Source organism: Ips typographus, linkage group LG6 (genome assembly GCF_016097725.1).
Source record: "Ips typographus isolate SLU linkage group LG6, UJ_Ityp_2.0, whole genome shotgun sequence".
Taxonomy (NCBI): Eukaryota; Metazoa; Arthropoda; class Insecta; order Coleoptera; family Curculionidae; genus Ips; species Ips typographus.
The window spans coordinates 10,815,738-10,840,773 of record NC_138427.1 but is presented as its reverse complement, the minus strand read 5'-3'; the positions used below and the strand labels follow the sequence as shown (position 1 = coordinate 10,840,773).

Here is a 25,036-nt window from a genome sequence, read left to right as displayed (position 1 = left end):
ACACAGAAAATTATCACGTGGCTGCATTAATGAAATAGAACGTAGGATCACGGGATATCTGTCAAAGATTGGTGAAATAACCTGCTCCCGGTTCATGTTTCTCACTGTCATAGTCAGCTGTTTTTTGAATTTTTAAGTAACCCAAAAACAAAACAATCAAAAAATTAAAAAACCTAAAAAGCAATGAATTTGGGTCGGACACTGAAATTTACCCGTAGCTATAGCAGCAAAGCGGTTCTAGACGAAATAATCCGCGTAGATCATGCTGGCGAACTGGGGTGAGTTTTTCCTTTTTCAAATAACTAGGGGATTCAGGGTAATGTTGTAGGGCAGACCGAATATACGCAGGACAAATGGCCGTTCTTGGCAGCTCCTCTAAAGGCCCCCTAATTCAGCACATGTGGGACCAAGAGAAAGGCCACAGAGCTAAATTTGAGGAGTTGATAAAAAAATATAGAGTTAGACCGACAGTAATGACACCAATTTGGAATGTTGCAGGGTTTATGTTGGGCGCGGGTAATTAAATCAAGTGACTTTTCCTTCTAAACTAATGATCCTATATAGGCTCAGCACTGCTGGGAGAAAAAGCTGCAATGGCTTGCACAGTAGCAGTGGAAACTGTGATTGTAGAACACTATAATGATCAACTCAGAACCTTACTGGAAGATCCAGAAACTAATAAAGAATTAATGGAAGTGATTACCAAATTTAGGGATGAAGAGCAGGAACACCATGACACAGGTACTAAATCTACTTGTTCACCTAAAAAAAAATAACTTGACTGATTTGTTTAGGTATTGATCATGGTGCAGAACAAGCTCCTTTTTACAAGTTTCTATCTGATACCATTAAGTCAGGATGTAAAATTGCCATAGCTATTTCAAAAACAGTGTAATTAAAATGTAAAGTACAAAAAATGTAAAAATTTGTTTTTGAAATACATTGGCAGTTACAGTAAATCTGCTTTGACAACTGTTTTTATCAGAAATTCATAAATGTAGGCTTGTATATAACTGTTAATATGTAATATACCTAATATAATAAATTTATGACTATTTCATAAAACCATTCACAGAATTACAGTGACAGCATTAGTTCCTACTTTTTGTAAAGAAATGTTTTTTTCTAAAATCTATAATGCAAAAGAAGTGTTGGATATACCTAACAATTTGAAGTATAAAAGAAAAGGATTTGCTACAGATTTAAAATTTTTAAACAAATAAACCAGTATTTTAGAATGAAAAATATATGTATTTTAGGGATAACATAGTTATTTCACAGTGATCATAGTAAATCTAACATTCAGAACATATTAAGCTAAACTACCAAGAGGGTAAGCATTATAATGTGTGAAACACACTCTTGCTATTATTTAATTATGTACAATAACAACACAGTAAATATAAATAATCTGCCAATTCCTTGTTATTTTGTTCATTTATTTTATGAACATTTTTGAAATGGTACAATTCAATTAATATAGAAAGTTGAACACATTTAATTCCACTATGTGTGATTAAAAATTGGGCAATATGTGGCACATCAGGATTTATTAATATTATTGTTATTTATTTAATAACAGGAATAATAATGGCAACAATATACAAAGAGCATAAATACAGATTTCAAAGTGTTTGTCTAAACTACACTACCTACAGCAAAATGTATATAAACCAACCAATATAGTCACAAACATAGATACACAAAAACATTCAAATCTATTATCAAACATAACACAGTTTTTGTTAAGAACTAACAAAATATGGTGGATTGAAAATATAGTCTTTTGTACAAAACAGTCACTGAGAAAATCCCCTAACTTCCACATTATATCTACTTATTTGCACTTAAAGACTAGCAATTTCCCTAAAAAAAATTATAAATTAATAATTAAGATATGGAACAGTTAGATTTATCGCCTGTATTGCCATTAGCCTTTTCAATTTCAGTGAGTAGTAAATGAAATACGTCTGAGACTGACAGATTTTCTTTAGCTGAGGTCTCTATGAAAACTGCATTCCAGTCATCAGCCAATTTTTTTCCATCACTTGAAGATACCTGCCTTTCTAAATGTAGGTCAGTTTTGTTTCCTACCAGAACAATAGGTACTTGCACTTTTCCAGTAATATTTAACAACTTATCATATAGTGATTTGACTACATCAAAAGACTTGACACTGGTAACACTGTATACTAGCACATAGCCATGCACATCGAGAACATATTGGGAAGGAAACAGAGAGTATTCATCTAAACCGGCAGTGTCCATCAGTTTGATTTCATAGTCCTGAGAATTCACTCTCACCGTTTTTGTAAAGGTATTTTCAATGGTAGGATCATAAGAGTCCACAAACTGACCTTCAATAAACTGGATACTGAGTGAGGATTTTCCCACTGATTTGTAGCCCATTATGGCAATTTTCCGTTGCTTCGGAGGAGGCATTTTGCTCATACGAGTCCTATCGCTGCATGAATTATACAAAACACCAACACTTAAGAAAAAAAACACATTCAAGTTTCAGTGTGAGTAATGGAAATATTATTGAACAACGCAATTAAAGGAATGTCGCACAGTTCAAAAGGCCGAATATCGTTACAGGACAACGCCGGTAGACCGTTGTCTACTAACGCTGTACCGTTTTTTTTTACAACCTGAGGCTAATATTAAAGGGAAACGTATAAACAATACCGTCCTGCCCAGGATTTTGAGAATTTTTTGTAATAGAGGGATAGGGGCTTTTGCTTTTTGTTTTGGAGAAGCTTTTTTGGCGTTTGACACTGACAGAATAACAGATTTGTGCTATGTCATATGTCAGTTTTAGATTTGCGGGGTTGCCATTATTTAAAATCTATCAGAAATAACTGAAAATGTTGATCTTTTGTTCTAAATACAACTGAAATAAATCACTAGTTTAATATAAAACTGTTTATTAATTAGGTTAATGTTACAACAACAGGAGCTTCATCGTCATCCTCTGAATCTAAATGACTAAAATCCCACTGATACAAACTACTTAACTTATGTCTCAGTCTATCTGCTTTACATTTAAATTTTCCATCAACATCTGAACTTGCTACAAATCTAAATAAGTCTCTTAATTTAATATAAACAAAATTATTGTTTGAAACTATATCAGCCAAAAAATCTTGGGGTGTTTCCTGAATCTGAACCTCAATCACTGAGATGAACTGATCATACAACCTCCTGTATTTTTTCAGTGCAACTTCACAAGAGCAGAATATACCAAAAATCTTTTTCCATTGCTCAAAAGCTTCCAGACTGTGCCCAACTAGAAAACATATGTAACAAAACTCCAGTTCTCCTAAAATATCTGTGGATCTAAAATATCTTATATTAGCAAATGTACAATGCAATAAATTGAGATCTATACTGACTCTTTATAACAGGTGAGGTACTGTTCAAACAAGTAAGAAGAGTCCAAAGAATGTTGAGTCACTTCAGATGGAGTTGATCCATCTGGGTATAGCTTAGTAGGAAATTGAGTCAATTTCAATGCTGTTCCTGCCTTAGCCTTCAGATCAGGCAGAAAATCATCATCTGAACCTGATGAAGACTTACTTCTTTTTGATGGACCTGGTGACTCACTGTCAATATCAGGTACTTTCACTCCTCTAGGCCTATCAGCATCTAAGCAAGGTTCAAGTTCTAAGGCAGAACTCACCACACCACTATCTGGCATTAACTGTTTCACCAAAGTTTCTTAAAAAAAATATATTTGTTCTGTAACTCAAGTCAATTATTGAAACTGAACCAACCTCTTATATTTGAACTAAGACTTTTCCACTTTTCCCAAATATTATAAGGATAAGGACCTAAAAACTGATCCAACGACTTGATGTTCTCTTTCAAACCCACCACTTCACTTTGTGGAACATCATTGATGCTGATACCTTCAGCCAACTTATCCCACTTTTTAACCAATAATTCCTGTTTTTTGAAATAATGAAAAAACCCCGTTCGAGGCGCAACATCCCCAGTACTACTGACTGAACTGTAGAATATAAAGTGTAGTCCTGGCGGGATCATTTTTACACCCCTGAACTTTCCTCCCGTGTTCCATGATTTCAGATCGATCCCGAATTCGGTACCTTCTGGCACCCCTAAGAAAACCAGGAAGCCACCTTCTTCAAATAATTTACGAGCAGTTAGCTGATCAATTTCCATTGCGGAATTGTGGTAGATACATCAAAAAAATTAATTTTATAAACACACTTTAAAACCTCACAAAATTTTCAAATGTAAACAAAACAAACTCTGTCAATAGCAAACATATGTCACATTTTTGATTGTTGCTAAATGGTACAAAAATGTCAGGTGACTGTCTGCTAGATTTAATGCTGCATATCACGTGATAAACCGAAATAACAAACAAACATGTGACTATTGTGACCTACTGGTCACTTTACAACTACGTAACCTCAACCTCAAACAGTTATTTAACATTTAACTACTGAAATGTCAAGTCTTGCATTTTAAAGAAAAATTCCGTTTTCTTCAAGGTTTTTACATCTTGTGATGTAATTTTTATTTTTACTAACTGGTTGGTTTTTCAGTGGTTTACTGCTTCAATTTTCTACGTAATCTTTATTTTTGGTCCAATGCTTTGATATTTTTAGTTGGTTGGATGCACTCTAGAAAAATGGATAAGATTTCTGATACCCTTAACAGATTTGCTAATCTTGTAGAAAAGGATATTAAAGGTGTTCATGTAAGTTAAAAGAAATAATACCTAGCTACCAAAATTATGCCTATTGTATATATTTCCAGATTGGGTGCTATTCAGTAGCTCTCATTGGTCTAACTGTAGCTATTCGTAAAGTACGTCCAGTGAGTATGATTAATGTAAACTCAAATCTATACTTATTTACTAAAATACTTTATTTAGTTTAGTAAATTTAAAAGGCCAGGAGATATTCCTGTACATTTTATTCAAGAAAAACGTGAACTGTCAGGTGTGGTTAAAAGGATTGACCCAAATGGCGCTCTTCTAATGGTTGAACATAAACCTCTGGTGGATATTCCATTTATTAAAACTGGACAACTTCCTGTTAAGATTTCTGGTGTCCAAGTCACTGGACTTGGATTAAACTGGCTACAGGCAATAGTAGCAGGCCAACAAGTAAAGTTTATCCCAATTAGTAAAGATGGCAGTTCTGTACACTGTCAGGTGTTGTTGGTTCACAAGCCTAAAAATGCTGTAAGTTCTTCATTTCACTTTTAATTAACAACCAGGACTGTTTTTTTATGTTAATTCATTAGAAAAATGAAAATCTCCTGAATGTGGGTGAGACCTTGTTGAGAATAGGATTTGGACAAGTGGAACCTGTCAAACCTCCTCTATCACTAGACCCATCATTTATCATTTATTTTAAACGATTGCAGGCCGCAGAAAATTTTGCCTTACGCCAAAAATTAGGTTTTAAGTATTATATTAAACCCACGAAAAAAGCAATACAAAATTTCATCAAACAGCTGCAAGAACTCTCTAAAACCCTACCTGAGACTGCCATGAAAAGCTTCAAAAGGGTTTCAAAGTTGTCACCCACATAGCAAAGGTTTTTTGTCGTAGTGAGTGAATGTATTTTGATTGGGTTCCAATGTGTGGGTGTTTACAATATTGTACAATTTTTCTTTTTTACTAAAAGTTACGTAGTTACCGACGATTTCAATGAATTATTGTACTGGTTTGGTACTGGAGAAAGTTAAAATTTTTCAACATTGAATGGATGCTGTAGTAGAAAATTTCCTTCTCCTTCCCTATTCTTTACCATAAGTTTTTTTTTATTATTAATAATTGAGGGTTTCATAGCTGTTAGAACAAATTTTAAGTGCCTAATATTGATTCCTAGAGGCTTAGGATAAATTTTAAATTGTTGTTTAGTTTTTAGGTCATTTTATAATATTGTTAGAAATTGTGGTATTCATAATCATGATAAAGGTTAATTTTTGGTTCATCAACTTTTGAATTATTTAAGTAACAATAAACCTTTGAAATGTTTCTGTGTTTTTATATCAGATGGCTCTGTACATTACTAACATTGCATTGCCTTTCCATGTACGCTACAGAGCTCAGTGGTTTCTGATGAGCTGAGCCTGTCACGCAGATCTCGCTGTCAGTGTCAGATGTCAGATTTTGATGATATTTGTTCATTTTTATTATTTTTATGTTAATGTTCATTTTCAAGTAAAAATTGAGTCATACAAATTTACACATTTTCAACATTCCTCCTATAAATTAAGGCGTTTTGTGTAGGCTAGTAAAAAAGTAAAGTAACCTACTTTTAGTCAAAACGATCGTACCTAACCCATTTGTGCTAATACTAGTTAATACTGTTAATTGTTTTTATTTTATTTGCATACTGGTAAAGTTTAGAGACAGTTTAGTGAAATACATAAGAAAGAAACAGATAAAACATGAGTTTTCAATCTCCTATGCCCAGTAGGGAATTCTTATGGGATGTATTTCAAAGGTAATAATTATGTTGTTTTTGCCATTACTTCTTGAATTTGAGATAACTTGGTATACGGAATCTTATCAGTTGTTTTTAGTTATAATTCCAATATGTAAATTTGTATTACAGAGTGGACAAAGACAGAAGTGGCTTTATAAGTGCTGATGAGCTACAACAAGCACTTTCTAATGGTACTTGGAGTCCTTTCAATCCAGAAACAGTTAGGCTTATGATTGGTAAGAAATGTAAAACATAAATAAACTTTGCAAGATATATTTATACTGTATACAGTGGCTTAAAAAGTAGGATTGACAAGGTGTGTAAAAAGAAGCACAACCTGTGCTCTTGACATTATTAGACAACTTATCATGTGACATATAACTATTTGATTTGTAAATGACAACAAGTAGTAAGTACCAATAGACCTGCTGTCAAATAACCTCACAAAGAGTGTGTTTGATTATGCAACCAGACATACAAGACTGGCATGATATTCTTGTGCATGCTTTATGTATTTTGTATGTACAATACTATTGAAATAAAGTATCTATGTTTTAGAAATATATATTGTAATTGGGATGCACTGAGAACCCAAATAGGTTATTACATTTATTTTGTTGAGAGGCTTTAATAAAGAAAATCCTTTTCTCAAAAGCATTACAAGAACCAAAACATCAATAGCATAAAATCAGTTTTTTGTAGTCTTATTATTCATATCTTATAGTAAATAGTTGACTTCTCCATAATCCATAACAATTTTAGGTATGTTTGACCGCCAGAATAAAGGTCAAATAAGTTTTGAGGATTTTGGAGCCTTGTGGAAATATGTAACAGACTGGCAGAGTTGTTTTCGATCGTTTGATCGCGACAATTCAGGCAACATTGATAGAGAAGAGCTAAAGACTGCTTTAACATCATTTGGTTATCGCCTTTCTGATAGTCTAATCAGTACTATGGTTAGGAAGTTTGACAGACATGGAAATGGCACCATTTTATTTGATGATTTTATACAAGCCTCTATTGTGCTCTATGTAGGTTTACATGCTTGCTCTGAATGTATTTTTACCATGACAGTAATAATTTTTTTTCCAGACACTAACTGCAGCTTTTCGCCAATATGATACGGACCAAGACGGATTTATAACGATTCATTATGAGCAGTTCTTAAGTATGGTGTTTAGTTTAAAAATTTGAAGGGATCTAATATTGCTACATAAAATATTATATTACTACACTTACAGGTAGAGGAGTTTATTCTTATAACTTTATTATACACTACCTCAATGGATGAATAAAGCTGTCACTACAGAATTAGTTTATTTGCTAATCACATTGCCAGTTGTACCATAAATTCATTTAGCCTTGGAAATGTGAGGAGCAAATTTACTGAAGTTAGAAAACAAATTCTTTTATGAAATCAAAAATCCAAATATTTTGAAAAACTATTTATAGGCAGTACTGACTATCCTTGTCAATGGTAATTTATTCAGTTCAAAAATGTTGCCAACAATACAAATTTTAGTGTAAGTTAAGTATTTTTATATGTAATTTTTCTACTATTAACACTTTTGTACAGTGAGTTTTACTTTGTCCCTATAAATAGTTTTGTAACTTATCTTTTTCACTGTCAATATCTAATATAGTCGATTTCAATTTGAACATCTCGAATGATCTATCTATATAGTTTATGTTGTGTTATTACTTATGCCTTTTTGATTTTAATTCCCATTTAGTAGTTTGTAAATTGTTATAGTTTTTAGATGTTACTTCCTGCTACTATTTTGAAACATTTTCGTTACAATAAATGTTTATTAAGCTGTGCTTGTGTTGAAGCTGCCTATACACCCTTAACGTCACTCTATTTATAGGAAATTTCAATGAAACTACATCAACATTTGTGTTCCTTATATTAATGAGTTAAATATTAAATGATATTTCAATCATAGATCGAGAGTATAATTATTTTTTTAATAGAAATCAGTTTAACCGCTTTTAACAATAAAAAGTATAATAAAAAATATAGAACGTTTTATCACATAGCAAGATATTTTTCGTTCATTTTGTTTGCGCGGATGGTATATTATTTTTCCGGCAGGTATTCCTCCATGTTTTTTATGTGATTGTAGAGTCGGTCCTCTGGAGCATTGAGTCCTAGTACCAACCAAGCGATGAAAGCTAAAAGAGCCCTCCACAGGGATAAATGATTCCAGGTTTTCAATTCAGAATAAGTCATCTAAAAATTAAGTAAGCAAGGACTGACTGATTGGATGAGATGACAAAGTACTCACCATTTGCTCATCGAATATGTCATTTTCTGTGTCCATTTTTGTGTTGTTTCCTCTACCCTCAAGATCCGTATGATTTTTATAGGCCAATAACGACAATTTTTCGTCGTAAGGTGTTGACGATAAGTGTAAAACCAGACAGGTCATATAGACAAACACCAAGAATGAACATTTTTTCTGTTTAAAAAATTCAGTTAGGTCGTGCGTTTTTAAATGTCCTATGTCCATTCTGAAATTATTGTTGTAAGTGTTGTGTCAACTTCCTCTAGTAGTAAGTACACTTACCGATCAAAAACTGAAATAATGCAGAAGACGCATAAAGCAAAAAACAGCGCCACATAGATATCACTATAATAAGCGTAATGATTGAGAAAAGCTTGGTCTTGAGCTTCAACATTAGACACTAAATAGAGCCAATGACCTAAACTTATGCCGCTTAATAATCCATGGCAGAGCGATGAGACTCTCATCCACCATTTTTGGAAGACTATGGCTATTTCTACAGGGTGTCGCGATGTAAGTCTGTAACAATTCAGATAAACTAACCTGCTGAATCGTTTACAAAACATTCGGATTACCTTTTGTCTAAATTACTTAATGAATCTAAGTCTTGAGCGCTTTGCCTACTTAAGGGTATATTGCTGTGTCTGCTAACTTCCTCAAATCTCGACTTTTTTTGTACGTAGATTTTATCCGAACGTCGCGGGCTTTTTTTCATTTTTTCTACTTTATTACCGAAATCTTCGGGCGTGTTTTCAAACACGTCATCTTGCAACTCTTCCAATGCCAATGTCACGTCAGATTTTGCTTGGTGGTCTTCATCCCTGAAAATGAAACCTTTTAGGCACAGGGTTCCATTAAGAAAAATCTAACTAACCTAATACGGTTTTTATGTTTTCGTTTTGTCGTATTTTCCATTGCTGAACCAGGTGAGACTTCCCTGCGTTTCTTCTTGCTTTTTCGTTTTTCCTTGGGTATCATCATTTCCCGGCTGTTTCCGATCCCCGTTTCCGATTCTCCGTACTTCTTTTTACGCGATTTTGACGATTTTTTACTGGTAGTTAACACTTCGTCCGGATCACGAGAACTGTACAAATCCTGTATGGCATTATAAGCGTTTCGCTCGTCCACGTCAATTTGAGCGTACTCTTTTCGTTTTTTGTAGTGTTTCTTCTCTTCCGGACTTAATAACTCAAGATTACCTAAATGCATGTTCATGTTAAAGATTGATGGTATCGTCAGAATTGTGAAAATCAACTCACCGGACAGTTCTTCTGGCATTTTTTCGTCTTCGTAAAAACTTAAACTTTGCGGTCTGGATTCGGTAAAGTGCGATTGCTTGATGTTTTGTTTCATCTCCGTTTCTATTAAAGATAATATTTTAGAGTTTATTTGGCTTTCCCCGTCCACTGATATCTCCCTACTCGGTGTATGGACCACTATAAATTATTGTTACATAATGTTCTAGTAAAAATATAAACTTTAGATAAAAAGCTGTGATAATTTAATTATTTTTAAGAATTTATATTGATATCTTTTGTGTTTGTATTGTATACTTTGGTGTGTGAAAATTCATCATTTAACTTACCGCTATAATTTTCATTTTTGTCACTTTTTGGCACATCCAAGTTATCCTCGGAATTGGCGTAGTCATTGTCCGAACTGGTTGTGGATTTTACTTGTTTATGCACTTGGGCGACAATTTCTTGTTTCATATTTTCGAGAGGCCTTTGTTTGTGTCTTCTAGTTCGTGGTGAGTTTTTGAGGGCAGCGCTCATGTTGAATCTCCCACGCTAAAATGCGTTATTGATCCCGTTTTAATACTATGCCACCGCTATAAACCTCTAAATGACCGACTTATTTGTTTGTATATACATTTCTACTTTTAATACACCAACACTGTCTATTATCATTGTTTTTTTTTAACTACAAACGCGATGTTTATAGTGCTTTTAAAACGAAAAATCAGCAGCACAAGGGATGTTATAGATCAGAGGCTGTAAACTGAATCGAATGCGCAAGTGTGTGCTAATTTTAGTTGCAATAGAAGGTTTCCTCGAGGATTGGAAAAGTCATTTCCATAACGACATTTGACCTTTTCCTGTTTATATTACATATTTGTCCAATCTTAATATAGCGACAAAACAAGAACGTTTATTTTAGATTTTTGTTGAAATAATATACATACAATACTCATTTAAGTTTTTATTTTTTAGAAAATCTCACGTTTTACAGTAACAAATCTACTTAAATTGTAAGAGAGCTACAAAATATGTAATAGCGGCAGCAAAAACACCTAACATAGTTCGTGGTTGTATTTCGAAAAACCCCATGGCTACATAACATGGAGGATTTTCTATTATAAAGTGCCATAACGCTTCGATTTCTCTTTGCTCATAACAGTCGTGTTGAAACTGGTACTGTAACCGGTAACAACGTGTACTAATAAAGCGTGCGTACCTGGTTATATTTGCACACGACGTGGTAGTTATGTACACTGGTAACTACAAAAAATAGAAGTTTTGACTCAATTAATTGGGAACACAAAATGATAATCAGTCATGATTTTTTATTATTTGAATGTACTTCTTCTCTTACCATTCCTATTAGGATGTGAACAAAAGTGAGACCAAAGGTAGACCAATCAAATCTAATAGATTTATCGCTGCTGTTTTGAATTAGAATGAACAAAAGAAACAGCACTCGACACAATGCATTTCCAAAAGTCAACAGAATTTTTAGTCCAAAATATTCGTTTAAACTTCTAGTAATATCCACTATAGAAATATACAATCGTTTTGCGTTCTTAACTGAATTCAATGCGGATAGTTGATGGTGATGTAGCTGCTTTAAAATCGCATTGATTTGTAGTAGTTTATCTATAATCACTAGATTTAACAGTAGGAAAGTGTTGGCTCCTAAATATTCGTAGTAAAAACCGACGCTTTGTACCAAGTACATTATGGCCTGGTGCAATGAGTAGTCATTCTTAATTTTGTGTGTCGAACTGAAAAAAATTCCAACGCTGATATGAAGAATTACAAAATGGATCATGGACGCAGTGATCCATTTAGGATGTAGATGGTAGTTACGTTTAACTTGATCTACTAATTCAACCAGTCGTTCCAGCTTGTTGCTGTTCATATCTAAGAGTAGATGTTTCAGATAACTTAAGCACAGCAACAAACTAAGTACGTTTCCTAAGTGAAATATCTGGACGCTGACTGAGTTCATGTCAGAATTGAAATTGTTATCGGCGCTAATATAGATAAACAACAACACCATAAGCAACATCATCGCAGCATTTTTGACAGCTAATAAAAACGGTTTTTTGCTCGGTTTTTCCCAGTTACGATACGGCAAAACAGAGAACACTCCGTTAAATCTAAAGAAGACATTTAGAAAATAACTGTAAATTGAACTGTTCATATTTAAAGTGCCAGACAATTCAACACTATTTGAAAATTGTCGTCATTTACTAGGTATAATAATTAAATTGACTGATAAAGGAAATAATTGCTCAATTACTGCATCGGAGATGTTTTTGGGGGTTTCAATTGTTAAATACTGAACATTCTACTAACTGACCTTATTTTAGTAAACAGACATCTTTGAAATAATTGTAAAAACACGTGTCAGCTTGAGCATTTATTATTTTTATCAGTAATAAATAAATGAATTGTAGATTAGAACGCTTAATAAGGCCAGCACGTGTAAAGAAATGTGTCCATTTCATATAATTTGGTTAATGGAGAAGAGCATGTCAGAGCTATTGCTTAGTATTTTATGGGGTTTCAATTAATTAAGGTAAAAGTAAGAAAGTTTTGTGATATTTTTAATTAGTAAGTACTTCTAAATTTTCTTTTGATGTATTAGATTTTAAGTCAAAGTATTTCTCAAATGCAAGAAATCATCAAATTAATCTTTCTTGTTCTTAAAGAGCTTAATGTAGACCAGTAAAAAAAACATACATTTATTTCAGCAATTTTATTTATTTTTTCTTGATAACTAAATTATTAAGCCTTAAATTGTATTAGAGCAATAAAATAGGTGGTTATCGATCCAACTAGACCTAACAAAACTGAAGGTTGAATTTCAAAAAATGCAAGGGCAGTTAACGATAATCGATTCCTGGTAGCGTAGATCCAAAACGCTTGAAGTTCCTTTTGTTCGTACGATCCTTGTGGATATTTGTATTGTAGCTCGTAGCATTTGGAAATCAAATCTTCCACCTTTTTCAATATTTTGTTACATGACATGGTAATTATGAAAGCTGGTATCTGAAAAAGTATATGAATTTTCCTGGTAATTTTGCTGTATGCTATCATACGAACCAGACCAAGTATAGCTATAGCGGCTGCTTTATAAAAATGATCCCAATTGCTATCCAACATATTAGTAATTTGGTCTGGATTCCAAATTTGAATCGAAGAAGTCAGAACCCATAATAATCTAATGGAACTATTAGCAAAGTTAATCAATAGTTTCGGTCCAAAGTACTCATTCATCACCGAAGTCATTTCCACTGCATTTAAATACAGTCGTTTGGTACATTTCAAGGAGCTGACTGAAGATAGTTTATTCGGTTGCAGTTTCTCTAAAGATACTTTAATGTTTCTTAACTGTCCCATAATGGTTAAATTGCAAAGATATATAGTAATTGCGCAAAATCCTTCATAATGTATGGTCACCAGGGACACGGCCAACGGAAACTTCTGCACTATTTGTACGGCGGAATTTATTTCTTCATGCGTTAACATTGTACACAGGTATGAAATCAGTAGCCAATGGTGGTACACCATAAATGAGAGCAAGAAAATGAGTCTATTCCGGTTTATGAGATTCTCTATCTTGACTTTTTCCAGCATGTCAAGAATTTTGGTCCATTTTTTATTTCTCCAGATCACCATCAAAAAATAAGTGAGTGGCGATAAGGTGATCGTCACAAATTTCAAAATATCCACTGGAATGTGTATGGCGTTTAGTTTAGGGTAGACATGAACGATTGTAAGATAAAAAGAATATACGCAGAGTAGCAGAAGGGTTGACATCAAAAGTATATTTTTTCCAACTAAAATAAGTTTGTCGGAATTACGATAAGGCAAAATGGCCCAAAACTGCAATATTTTTGTAAAAACTGTTAAAAAATGTTGGACGAATTGTCTCTCCATATTGTTAACACTAGTCTGTTAAAAAGCAGCTTCGTATATCGATATGTTTTGTGCATTATTATGATTACTATCGTTATACAGCTATTTTTGTATGTATCTATTTACGTTTAATTCATTACAGTAATTTTATTAAATAGGCTGAAGAGCAGAGTGGTTTTCATTACGTGTTTTATTTTTAATAGATAAATTTGATTAGTTAATTCTTTCCTATTCGTATTAGCTGTCAACAAACCTCTTCACTGGCCCTAAAGTGTTTTTAAGGTATAATAGTAAGATTAAACACAGTACTATATTCCCTTACATACAAACGCCAACAAAATGACGACCATTAAGCTCTGTCTCTACATTTTTCTAGTTACTTGTTTTACCATAAGAGCCGATGATACAGAGTGTGTAGTTAACGAGTACGATGATGTAGAAAACGCCCTGAAAACTTGTACTAACATTGTAATCGACAATGTTATAGTACCAGCAGGAAACCAACTCACACTAAATATTCGAAATGGGAGTAGAGTAACATTTCGACGAAATACCACATTTGAGCAGGAATTTTGGAGTGGTCCACTCGTTCATATTAATGGTAGCAATTTTATTCTTAGAGGCGAAGAAGGTAAATGTGTGTGTTTATACACTACAGTGTCAAAAATAATGCAACAATTTAGGATCTGTCTTGGATGGAAATGGTCCATTGTACTGGGACGGTCGGGGCACTTGGGGTAATACCACAAAACCAAAATTTATTAAAATAACTGCAGTAAATGCAGTAATGGAAAACCTGACTTTGCTTAATTGTCCAGTAGTCTGCGTTATGATTAGAGGTTCCGATAATTTAACAATTAACAATTGGTACTTGAATGTTTTAGAAGGAGATGAAGTAAGTTTGCAAACAAATGTTTCTTTTGTGTTAACGACTTGGTTTTAGGGTGTAGCACCTGAAGGAAAGTTTGCACACAATACGGATGGTTTTACCATGGCTAATACCAACAATCTTCTTCTGGAAAACACTAAAGTATATAACCAAGATGACTGCATTGCTATTACTAGCGGTAAGTTGATGCTGTATAGGAAATGATTATTATATAATTATTTTTCAGGAGAGAATATAACAGTACGAAATTTATTTTGTCACGGCAGTCATGGTATCTCTATAAATGGTGAAGGTGAAATACTGAAAAACGTTCATATTTCTGATTCGCTGATAACCAATGCTGAAAATGGTATTCACGTGAAAACTCACGTGGGTAGCCAATCAGGACTTTTACAAAATATCACCTACCAAGACGTTACTATACTAGGTTAGGTGATAGGGTTTTTTTTGTAATCATACTAACTTAACTTTTCAGATAGCAAATACTATGGTATTAACATTCAACAAAACTATCAAAGCCTACCAGAAGGTCAAGTTATCGATGGATCGCCAGAAAACAGTGTAAAAATCTACGATTTAAATTTCATAAATGTACATGGAAATGTTCAGAATGGGGCTGTGCCCGTTTTTATACTTTGCGCCGATGAGGGCTGTTTCGATTGGAAATGGGTAGATGTGGAAATACTGGGAGCGTCTCCTAAAAACTGCACAGGTTACATACCTGAAGGTTTTACCTGCTGAAAGTTTTAATAAATAAAAGAAATCTATTCCAAACCATCTATCACAGTAAAACTAAAAATATATAATAATAATACTACAAAAACTTTGATACTTCTTTTGTGACGTTTCTCTGGTATTCCCTTTGTGTGACTTTGGATTGCTGTAAAAAAAAACATTTTTAAGTATAGTTAATTCAATTTTTCTAAGTTTACTTTTAGGGCATCTTGAAGCTCAATAGTGAAGCAACTTTGACGCCCTCTAGCGGCCAAACGGTATGACCAATCAACTCAAATCGGGATATTTTTGGAAAGCTTGTAATCTGCACTATCTTTTGATTTCTATGACATTTTGACGTATCTTGTCAAGTAAGGGAGTAAATTAGGCCCCTAATACCCCATTCTTTCAATTTTTGTGAAAAATGAAAAATTTTAAAGTGCTTTTTTTGTACTTATTTCACTTAAATTAAGGTCCTTTAGTATAAATATGTTTTTTGCTGTGCATTAGAACCCTCCTGGAGCAAAATAAAAAATTGCCAAAATTGCACTTTTAGCAAAAATTGCATTTTTTTACTTTTTGAAAAATCGTAGCTCTTTTATTTAAATTCGAAAAAGCATAACAAATACTACAAAATGGATTAAAAATGGCCTCTGTAGCTCCTCATGTTACCGACATATTGAATTTCAAAAAGTACCTAAAAAACCAGCTTTGCTGTTCTGAAATAGCAATGCTAATGCATCGAATTTGTAACACCCTGTATAATAGTACTTAGTACCTAGTATAATAGGAATACACAGTAGATTTAATCAACTTAAAATTAGGACCGAGTCACGATTTTGCAACTGGCAACAGTGGCAACCCTGCCTATAACATGCGCTTGTGGATTGTGGACTTGAGCATGCGTTATGCGTTTAGTGTTTGTTATGGTCGTGCATACAGTGCAAAGTGCAGGGTATTTGTGCTACGTTCTGATTGGTCGATTCAACGGTGCCACTGCCAGTAAACCGGTGATTTCTGTTTTATTTTCCTGTTTCAGAGTTCTTTGTTTGGTTATTGCTCTTGGTGTTGTCGGTAATTTTTTATACTTTCGTGAATGCAGTATTTGTAAAAATCTACGTAAGTATTCTTATTTAATATTTATTTCAGTATAACACAATTAAAAGCTGGTTTGAATAGTCTTTATGCTATTGGCGCATGTGTATAATTGAGTATCTTAATGGCCTTATGTGGAAATCGATCGATAGTTCCATGTTCCATAAAGGAGCTGAAACAACAACTGTTTTATATTTGTGGTATTTTAAGTTTTTGGAGGTATGTTTTAGTATTAAATATGAAAATATAGACTGGTTTTCGTCCCGTATTAAAGAATGAAGTCGCCTTGTAAAATAAAAATTGAATTGAAGTTGCCTATTACCTACAGTCAACTTTCCTTATTGTGGGTGCTCTGACTGGTCTCTATTATTATTCTCACTCTTAGCAACTAATTTATCCTAATTTGTATACCTAGGTAGACACATTTGCTTTATTAAGCCGCTATTTCACCGCATCAGTTTGATATCAAAGAAATTGATCAATTTATACCTAAAGCAGTTTCAAGAACCAATTTTATCCAGTGTTATAACAAAATTTTATGTCAAATTTTCCTTTGAAGTACTCACTTTCACTGATGTTTTGCGACCCTCAAATCCACTTTTACAGCGGGTGCTGTTTTAAATTTTTGTTTTATAGTTGTTTAGTTTTGTAACTAGTGTGCTTTGTGCTACTAATTTTTATAATTTACAAAATTGGAAAAAAAAGGCCGTGATGCAGTCAAAATATGTCACTAGTATCAAAAACCACAAACATCTATCATGCATACAGGGAGCAGGGAAAGATAGAATCTTTTCGAAAAAAGATGATTTTTTGCTAGTTTGTAAACACTTTTTAGAGCGATTTGGTAAACTTACTTAAGCTTCAGGGTACTAAAGACACACCCGTCAAGTTTTACACGTGTAGTTCCAAAATAACATGGGCTTAAAAATTTTACAGGTAAAATCCTATGTTGCTCGTTAAAAAAAACGTACTGTATATGTCGATTCTACGCCAAAAATGCACAACGAAAAATAGGAAATGATGTGCGCCAGCAAATTCGTAGCTTTTAGCTTGTAGATCACCCTGTATAAGATATTGAACAAGTATTTATATTTTAGAAAAAATGAGCCAAAGTAATTCACCTGCTGAGAATGTGTTACCAACAATTATAAATGAGGACAAGAAAAGTATTCAAGAAGAGGAGCGCGAAAAAATATTGAATGTTGAAAATGAGCATAAGAGTGCCATTGGTTAGTTTATACTTATGTATGATATCGACACACATCAAATTAAACTTAAGATTAACATTCTGGACTTTTCGGTTATGGAATTTGTTTTTCCTTTATTCTTATTATTTGTATAGGTATAGTCACGTCAGGGGAGGAGAGAAGACCAAAAGATGTCAAGGAAGGAATGGAAGTAAAACCGAAAAAAATTCCAATTGGTGGTATTCAGATGCCTGGATTTTTTACTAGAAGTAAATCAAAGGAACAGTGCAAGGTTACGTGATTCACACCCTATACAATAATTACCTACAGTGTTTAGTAACTGTAAAGTATCATTTTAGGAAGATGATCCAGCTGAAGGAACCGAACTGATTGAGCAAGATAAAGAAACCAAGGAAGAAACTGAGGAACTTCCAGCAAAAATCAAATTACCCAATCCTTTTAAGAAAAATAAGACGGGAGACGATGAAGAAGGTTGATTAACACCGTATCTGGTATTTCAACATTTTTGACCTGTGTTATTTTTAGGAGAAAAATTAGGCGAGAGTAAAGATAGACTGAAATTACTTGAAACAATTAGACTGCCACTGGTGTCAGTGTTTCAAAGAATGAAGCGAACTTCAGAATCGCAAAATTTGACTAACAATCAAAACCAAGCTGGATTAGCTTCTATGGAAACTCTAGATGACAAAAGTAATAATGATCTAAAAACTGTACCTTTAGATGACAAAAAAGATGCGGAGAAACAAGAGCAATCAAATTCAGAAAGAACTCTACTTCAGAAACTGCGGGCATATAGAATGGCGATTGGTAAAAGTTTTTATTTTTGGCTGATTCTTATAAAAGATTCTCTGATACTTTTCAGTTTGTGGAGTATTGTTTCTTATTGTCGTCATTGTGATAGTTGCTTGCACATCTAGCGTACCTGTTGATATTCCTAAAACTTCTTCAGTAGAAGATGAATTGTACCGTGAGGCACAAAATGGTTGTGGTCCGGTTGAGGGGTGAGTTTTGACTAATAGCGATCATATCAGTTTTTTAACATTTTTTTAAAGAAAAAGGGAAGATAGTGCTTATGCATTTCGTGGCATCCCTTATGCCAGACCTCCTTTAGGCAAATTAAGATTTAAATACGCTCAGCCCTTGGATCAATTGGATTTCTGTTGGAATGGTACTCTTAAAGCTCATAATGCCACACCCACATGCGTGCAGCTTTTGCCAAATGGAACAGTTTCTGGTCAGAGTTTTTATTTCTAAGTTACAAACTTTGTTTTATAAATCTTTTTAGGGGTGGAAGATTGTCTCACATTGGATATTGTTACTCCATGGGTGGGGTATGAAAAATCTTTGCCTGTGGTGGTATTAATTGGGGCTGACAGTTTAATGGGTGGATCACCTGGAAAAATGCGGCCATCGGCCAGATATGCTCGAAATAAGAGTGTGGTATTTGTTCGACCTAATTTTAGATTGGGTCCTTTGGGATTTTTATCTTTGGGTAAGTTCTTATATTAAGAATACTGCACCTGATTTATTTGACTGTTTTTTCTTGGTTGGTGTTAATTTTCTTGTTAAAGGAAAAATCAGTGCATTGATTAACTTAGAAAAATAGTGATTTCCGCTGATTAAAAAAGAATAAGATTAGTTAAACTGTTTAGCTGTTTAGAAATGCTTTGATATGTTCTAATAATACTTCTTGCTAATAGTATATTACGTTTAAAAACTTAAAACGCTTTGGAAGGTGATCTAATATACAAAATTTTTTGTTCAAACGATATTCTTATAGAAATTTTTACTTTTTATTAAATAAAATGAGTAGGGTCTAAAATCGCGGTGACGTTTATTGTTATGTTTGCTGACGTGACTTCATATTTTCCATTTTTTCATATACGTGAAAATGAAATTGGGAGACAAAGATTACTGTACTGTTGGGGTACTATGTAGCTTGATAGAGATAGAAACAAAGATTTAAACAAGGCAGACTTATAGTAGGACATGCAAAGAAATGTCTTTTCTATTCCCTTACATAGTTCCACTGCTGATATGGATGGGTGCTGTAAATGGTGCACACAGTGGTGGAAAACTCAGTTTTTGTTTGGACATAAACTTCATCTCGCTAATCAAAACTTAATTTATAGACGTCTGTATACAAACCTAGAAATCTGGTTCGTTTCACCGTTATTTACAACACGGTGTTGAATGTCGGAAAATGAAAATCGTTTCAACTGCTATTTTACTGTATATTAAGATAATTCTGGATTAAATGTTTATGCAATCTAATTCAACACCATAATGATTGATTTTTTAGTTTACCCGTGTTTTTATTACCAGTGCAAAATGACGTTTGTTTCAGAGGGTCAATATTTTTTCAGCATTTTATTAGTTACACAAATAATCTAAATATAGTTTTTGTAAATAAATTAAAGACTTCAGTCATCCTCTATATAATTACTCAATTTATTGGTAATAGCATTAGCAGAATGTCGTCGCTAAATGTCTAAGAATTTAGGACTGAAAATCAAATTTAAATTTAATAGTTTTTGAAAATAAACTATGCAGCAAAACATCGCACCCATTTGATTTATTGCCAAGATTTTAATATCTATATGACGTACACATACATGTTTATCTCGTTTTAAAAGCATAAAAGTGTAGAATTTCGGTAAATGATTATTAGGGATTCCAAAATTTAAAGTGATAATTGAATCTAAAACTATAAAGTGTGGTTTGCTCAGACTTGCATTCTATTATATGATGTATGTATAACTTTTCACGGCGTTGAAAACTGAAAAGGTTGTTTAGGTACATTTATTTAACCCTGTACCTAAGCCTTTTTTTTTGCTTTTAAAATTACTGCCTGTGAAAGAGTTGGCTTTCCGCCAAAAGCTGGTTAAATCAAGCTTTGTTAAATTGACTTGGCTTAGGAGCTGTTTTATCGGTTAGTTAGGTACTTTTTTGTTTAGTGGTCTCCAATGTGGATTTAATTAGTTTATTCACTACCACAGTTGTCACGCTTATTGCGTCTCTTTTCCGTGGATGAGAATTTTCCATGTTTCAATTTTGAAACCTTCAAACCAAAATTGTTTTTGATTAAGTTATTATTGAAAGTGGTTTTACGCCTTTCAGATATTTTAAGTAAGGATGATTATCCTCATACATCAGGAAATTACGGTCTGTCAGACATATTGCAAGCTTTGTCATGGATTCAACTGAATATAGGATACTTCGGTGGTGATAAAAATGCAGTTACGTTATTCGGCCATAAGGCGGGCGCCACTCTGGTTACGGCCTTGGCTACAATGTCAAATAAGGGAAAAAAGAAATTTGTCAGGTTGGTTTATATCTATTTAATACATTTAATTTGTCTTGTGATGTAAACACAAAAAGTGATTTTGAGAAAGCAATTCTTGAAGTACCTAATTAATTTGAACTCTTTGTATTCACTCTTTTGAACATAAATCCCGGTTTTACAATAGAGCTTGGGCATCGTCAGGCGGAGCCATCTACCCTTCACAACCTCGTAGCGAGTCCGAAGCGGAATTCAGAAGCTTTTTGAAAGACATTGAATGTGAAGATGTGGAATGTTTACGAAGTAAGGACGTAGAATCCCTGTTTAAGGCTGTGCAATATCCCTGGCGAAAACCACAACCCGATTTGCCATCCCAACAAGAGGATCCGTCTAAACAGCAGCAGTGGTTGGTAAGTAAAACTGAAAATCAGAGTTAATCTTTTACTTGAACTAATCTAACATTTAGGATACAATTGGTTTGTTTTTGACACCGGTACAATAAATGTGGGGAGAATCAGATAATAATTGCTCTATATACATATAATATACCTATTATATTAAATACTTCTAAAAAACATTTTTTGTTCAAACGGACGTGAAGTATCTACTCACTTCACGTACTGTTTTGCGATCGTACAATCCACTATTTTAGGGCCGGTGTCTATAGCATCGGCCGAAAAAAGAATGCAGGGTAATGTAATTACTGACATAGTAGTAAGTACATATTTCATTTTAATGTTTTATGACCTTCTAAATTTTGAAATATGATGCATTTATAATCAGTTATAATTTCAAAATATTATTTTAATTAATTTATATTTATTAAACGTTGAGTGGAATTAGTTTTCTATCGCCAATGAATTTATGATGTTGATGTGATAATGATTTTAGATTATGAAACGCAGTCATATATTTTTTTTCCCACCAAACCAGGGTCTTTGGTAGAAAAACTAATAAAATTTAGCGAATTTTGAGTTTATTTAACCAGTGGCATGTGGTCAAATACAGCCAAGATTTATTATTTGTTTGTTAGTGACTGCTTATAAAAATCTTGTTAAAAATATCAACATGGTTTTGTGCCAGACGCACGTTAGCAAAGTCGGAATAATATTGCGTAAAATGTTGTGATTATTAGGTTACCAATCAAAATAAAATGTAATATACACAGGGATAAAGAAGCAATGTTTTAACGTACACTCTTCTTTTTACTCGAAAAGTAGTGGAGGAGCTATTTAGACAGTTTTGAATTTCACAAAGCGCAAATTCTACAAGGTGTTTTCTTTCCGTTGCAGGTTATAGATGGTAAATTTCTAAAGGAAAGTCCAAACGAAGTACTAACAAGGGACAGCCTGCCAGTGAACTTGGTTCTAGGTTCTACGGCTCAAGCGGCAGACTCCGAGTTACTTCGATCTAAGCACACGAATTGGACTGAAGGCTTTGTAAGACAACATATTAAAGACTCTTATTTGGGCAACTTGACCGACGAAATACTGAAAAAGTACCCGGCCACTTATCGTGGTTTAAGTACGTTAGTCACTGATGTGCGCATTACGTGTCCTTTGTATAATATGTGGAGGCAAACGAACAACGTAACTTTCTACGTGGTTAACCAGACGCGATTTGAGACCCAATCGGCAGATAGCGATTCCGATATTGAGGCGATTTTAGGGCGATATGAGCCGAAAACCCCAGAGCAAAAAAGATATTATCCAGCCATGCAACAGCTGTTTTATAATTTTGTTTGGTACGGTAAGATCAACCAAAAATATTTGGACAAGAACGTCTTGATAGTCGATCAAGATATATTTCTCAACTCCACGTATTCGGAATGCGACTATTTGACTTTGAAAAATATCGTTCCGAGATTTGCGGCCTTAGATTAGGATGTAGTGTAGTAGCTACTGAATCAAAGTGTCCATATTAAAAAACATTTTCAAACCAAATGATCCGCGACTACTAAGCAAAATCGATCGACTTACATTAGAAAAACTGCGTTTTTTAAAAGACTATTCCTACAAAACTTGCTTTCAGTACTACAAAAAATTCTGGAGAAATTACAAAAAACATTAGTATTTTTTCAACTTTGACCTCTTGTCTTTCGAGGAAGGGGCATTTAAGAGGGTATGTTATTAACTTTTTCTCATATTTTTGAATGTATTTCCTCTCCTTACAGTTTATGACACCAATTCAGAGACACTCTTTTTCAACAATATTATCTTTAAACCTGAGTTCTAGCCACGTGACACTGTCATCATAATAGAGCGGCCATGATTTTGACCATGTAAGATTTTAATTTTCGTTTTTAATGGTTGCGAAAGACGAATTACTGAGGTGACTAAATCTATTTTTGATAAGCCGGTATAGTTATTTATTTTTACATTACATTTAGTTCATTTAGTAGGTAATACAGGTTGCCAACTTACTGTACCTATAACCAAATTTTGAGCAAATAAATAAATCAAATTTGAAAATGTATTCAGTTTTTCCGGTGCTCAGATAAAGTTTTAGTTAACGAATCTTCATGTACTTAAGGGACACCTGCGTTTGATTTTGTGAAAATTACAATTTAAATCTAACAATTTTGATATTGCTAAGGTATTTTTAAGGTTCCAAAGCAAGACTGCATGAACGTTACATACCCATCGAGTAAGTTTGTTAATGTATTTGCAAAAAAAAAACTCTATTAAGTGGTATGAGACTTAGTTGAATAGATGTACATATTATTAAAAAAAGCGAGAACCCGAGAACAAGCCTATAGGATAAACCTAAGTAAAATTTAAGCAAAACATATTTTTGGATTATATTTATACTAATAATTTATGCGTTTTTATTTAAATTTAAACTTTTATTGATTAACTTTAAGCAGCCTCTGAAGGTTTTTAGCCAGCCATAGTAAGATTCTTAACAGAAGTTTCTGTTGTTATCCGCTTAAATACTCTTAGACTACAAATGCAATTTTTTCGTTAATGATGTATTGAACCATATTTATCACATTTGCATCTTTGATAGGTAATTTACATGCCACATAAATATAATCGCAATTTAGTATATGCATTTAGTAGTCTCATAAATGTGATTGGTAGGCTTAAAGCTATAGTTGTAAGTTTACCAGGTTTGATTTGAAAATAGTGTTGCATTTGTGTCTGTACCTCCAGTTTACTTTCTCTTTTATGAGAACATGCCAAATTTCTTTGGCTACGACTCGATAATACAACTCTAGATAATGTCACCCATATGTGAGTATTATTATGGCTCAATTAATTTAGTTTATATCCAGATAATTATATCTACATTATAAAATATTGAAAAAATGTTTTTAATTGCATAGCCAATAATAAACTATTTGGTTATTTTTTACTAAATTTTGACGACCTGAAACCCTAAAAGTCTGATTTTTACCAAAGTATATAGGTACTCGTATTACAATCATAGGTGACCATTTCTCAACAGCTTGGCATTATTCATTCTCACGCCCTAGGTTTCCTTTATTTATTTTAATCGAAAAGCTAGTTTATAGTTTTCTTTAAAAATAAACTTTTATAAGACTGTTCGATTTTATTGGTAATTTTGTTCTATGTAACTAGTTAATAAGAACACCTACAGTAGCATTTGTAAATGTATAATATGAAATAACTCTATAATCATTTCATTTCCGTATAATAAAACTTTCGCAATTAAATGTTTATTAATGTATGTATAAAGAGATTTTTATTTTGCTCATGATTGAAAAGATGCCAATTCTAAGAGAGGCAATTAAAAAAACTTATGTATTTAATCATATTTATAATAATGCTACCCGAAGCTAGTTTACTGTCAAAATTTCTCCAAAATATATATGAATCAAAAGTTTTAATTTGCAACATCAATAATTAATGTGATAATAATGTCGTTTATTTATTAGCAAATGTCCAGTCTATTAAATTTAGTGAGAGACTGTCT

The 25,036-nt window shown here is 33.2% G+C and overlaps 10 protein-coding genes and 1 long non-coding RNA gene across 16 annotated transcripts; 5 read left to right on the top strand and 6 right to left on the bottom strand.

The window, feature by feature from the left end:
- The first annotated feature begins 117 nt into the window (after positions 1-117).
- Positions 118-1,045, top strand: Coq7 (ubiquinone biosynthesis protein COQ7, mitochondrial). Of its 2 annotated transcripts, none has more exons than XM_081982328.1 (4): positions 118-278; positions 329-516; positions 565-741; positions 795-1,045. In XM_081982328.1, the coding sequence occupies exons 1-4, from the start codon at positions 184-186 to the stop codon at positions 893-895; spliced, it is 561 nt and encodes a 186-aa protein (XP_081838454.1). In that variant the 5' UTR covers positions 118-183; the 3' UTR covers positions 896-1,045. The 2 variants fall into 2 exon arrangements, with proteins under 2 accessions (XP_081838454.1, XP_081838455.1); XM_081982329.1 differs by having other exon boundaries at positions 121-278; positions 334-516.
- A 185-nt stretch (positions 1,046-1,230) lies between these two features.
- Positions 1,231-2,787, bottom strand: Rheb (Ras homolog enriched in brain). Its single transcript, XM_081982330.1, has one exon. The coding sequence runs from the start codon at positions 2,449-2,451 to the stop codon at positions 1,891-1,893; it is 561 nt and encodes a 186-aa protein (XP_081838456.1). The 5' UTR covers positions 2,452-2,787; the 3' UTR covers positions 1,231-1,890.
- A 123-nt stretch (positions 2,788-2,910) lies between these two features.
- On the bottom strand, positions 2,911-4,276 carry LOC145730176 (protein AAR2 homolog). The gene is made up of 3 exons (XM_081981233.1): positions 3,777-4,276; positions 3,396-3,720; positions 2,911-3,339 (listed from the first exon to the last, which is right to left on the bottom strand). Exons 1-3 carry the CDS (start codon positions 4,183-4,185, stop codon positions 2,934-2,936), a joined length of 1,140 nt encoding a protein of 379 aa, XP_081837359.1. The 5' UTR covers positions 4,186-4,276; the 3' UTR covers positions 2,911-2,933.
- Positions 4,277-4,390: 114 nt separating this feature from the next.
- On the top strand, positions 4,391-6,019 carry LOC145730177 (protein C3orf33 homolog). 2 transcript variants are annotated; one of them, XM_081981234.1, is made up of 5 exons: positions 4,391-4,520; positions 4,575-4,729; positions 4,789-4,848; positions 4,907-5,218; positions 5,281-6,019. In XM_081981234.1, the coding sequence occupies exons 2-5, from the start codon at positions 4,646-4,648 to the stop codon at positions 5,569-5,571; spliced, it is 747 nt and encodes a 248-aa protein (XP_081837360.1). In that variant the 5' UTR covers positions 4,391-4,520; positions 4,575-4,645; the 3' UTR covers positions 5,572-6,019. The 2 variants fall into 2 exon arrangements, with proteins under 2 accessions (XP_081837360.1, XP_081837361.1); XM_081981235.1 differs by lacking the exon at positions 4,391-4,520 and having other exon boundaries at positions 4,536-4,729.
- A 141-nt stretch (positions 6,020-6,160) lies between these two features.
- LOC145730178 (programmed cell death protein 6-like) lies at positions 6,161-8,294 on the top strand. Its single transcript, XM_081981236.1, has 4 exons — positions 6,161-6,491; positions 6,603-6,709; positions 7,236-7,504; positions 7,566-8,294. Exons 1-4 carry the CDS (start codon positions 6,436-6,438, stop codon positions 7,665-7,667), a joined length of 534 nt encoding a protein of 177 aa, XP_081837362.1. The 5' UTR covers positions 6,161-6,435; the 3' UTR covers positions 7,668-8,294.
- A 129-nt stretch (positions 8,295-8,423) lies between these two features.
- Positions 8,424-10,763, bottom strand: LOC145730174 (uncharacterized). 2 transcript variants are annotated; one of them, XM_081981231.1, is made up of 7 exons: positions 10,347-10,763; positions 10,021-10,197; positions 9,636-9,960; positions 9,337-9,582; positions 9,044-9,280; positions 8,762-8,987; positions 8,424-8,706 (listed from the first exon to the last, which is right to left on the bottom strand). In XM_081981231.1, exons 1-7 carry the CDS (start codon positions 10,534-10,536, stop codon positions 8,554-8,556), a joined length of 1,554 nt encoding a protein of 517 aa, XP_081837357.1. In that variant the 5' UTR covers positions 10,537-10,763; the 3' UTR covers positions 8,424-8,553. The 2 variants fall into 2 exon arrangements, with proteins under 2 accessions (XP_081837357.1, XP_081837358.1); XM_081981232.1 differs by having other exon boundaries at positions 10,021-10,122; positions 10,347-10,762.
- A 187-nt stretch (positions 10,764-10,950) lies between these two features.
- LOC145730928 (uncharacterized) lies at positions 10,951-12,735 on the bottom strand. The gene is made up of 2 exons (XM_081982456.1): positions 11,357-12,735; positions 10,951-11,262 (listed from the first exon to the last, which is right to left on the bottom strand). Exons 1-2 carry the CDS (start codon positions 12,185-12,187, stop codon positions 11,002-11,004), a joined length of 1,092 nt encoding a protein of 363 aa, XP_081838582.1. The 5' UTR covers positions 12,188-12,735; the 3' UTR covers positions 10,951-11,001.
- A 39-nt stretch (positions 12,736-12,774) lies between these two features.
- Positions 12,775-13,518, bottom strand: LOC145730482 (uncharacterized). Its single transcript, XM_081981697.1, has 2 exons — positions 13,093-13,518; positions 12,775-13,038 (listed from the first exon to the last, which is right to left on the bottom strand). Exons 1-2 carry the CDS (start codon positions 13,516-13,518, stop codon positions 12,775-12,777), a joined length of 690 nt encoding a protein of 229 aa, XP_081837823.1.
- A 685-nt stretch (positions 13,519-14,203) lies between these two features.
- Positions 14,204-15,620, top strand: LOC145730927 (polygalacturonase-like). The gene is made up of 5 exons (XM_081982455.1): positions 14,204-14,539; positions 14,592-14,803; positions 14,852-14,975; positions 15,024-15,224; positions 15,273-15,620. Exons 1-5 carry the CDS (start codon positions 14,248-14,250, stop codon positions 15,536-15,538), a joined length of 1,095 nt encoding a protein of 364 aa, XP_081838581.1. The 5' UTR covers positions 14,204-14,247; the 3' UTR covers positions 15,539-15,620.
- Positions 15,512-16,260, bottom strand: LOC145730934 (uncharacterized). The gene is made up of 2 exons (XR_014178712.1): positions 15,730-16,260; positions 15,512-15,677 (listed from the first exon to the last, which is right to left on the bottom strand). It is a non-coding gene; the product is annotated as an uncharacterized LOC145730934 (long non-coding RNA).
- A 144-nt stretch (positions 16,261-16,404) lies between these two features.
- On the top strand, positions 16,405-24,790 carry Nrt (Neurotactin). 3 transcript variants are annotated; one of them, XM_081982447.1, is made up of 11 exons: positions 16,405-16,630; positions 17,704-17,835; positions 17,949-18,085; positions 18,153-18,285; positions 18,340-18,621; positions 18,677-18,815; positions 18,867-19,048; positions 19,100-19,306; positions 20,935-21,139; positions 21,285-21,507; positions 22,390-24,790. In XM_081982447.1, the coding sequence occupies exons 1-11, from the start codon at positions 16,420-16,422 to the stop codon at positions 22,978-22,980; spliced, it is 2,442 nt and encodes an 813-aa protein (XP_081838573.1). In that variant the 5' UTR covers positions 16,405-16,419; the 3' UTR covers positions 22,981-24,790. The 3 variants fall into 3 exon arrangements, with proteins under 3 accessions (XP_081838573.1, XP_081838574.1, XP_081838575.1); XM_081982449.1 differs by lacking the exon at positions 16,405-16,630 and adding an exon at positions 16,671-16,825; XM_081982448.1 differs by lacking the exon at positions 17,704-17,835.
- Positions 24,791-25,036: the final 246 nt, after the last annotated feature.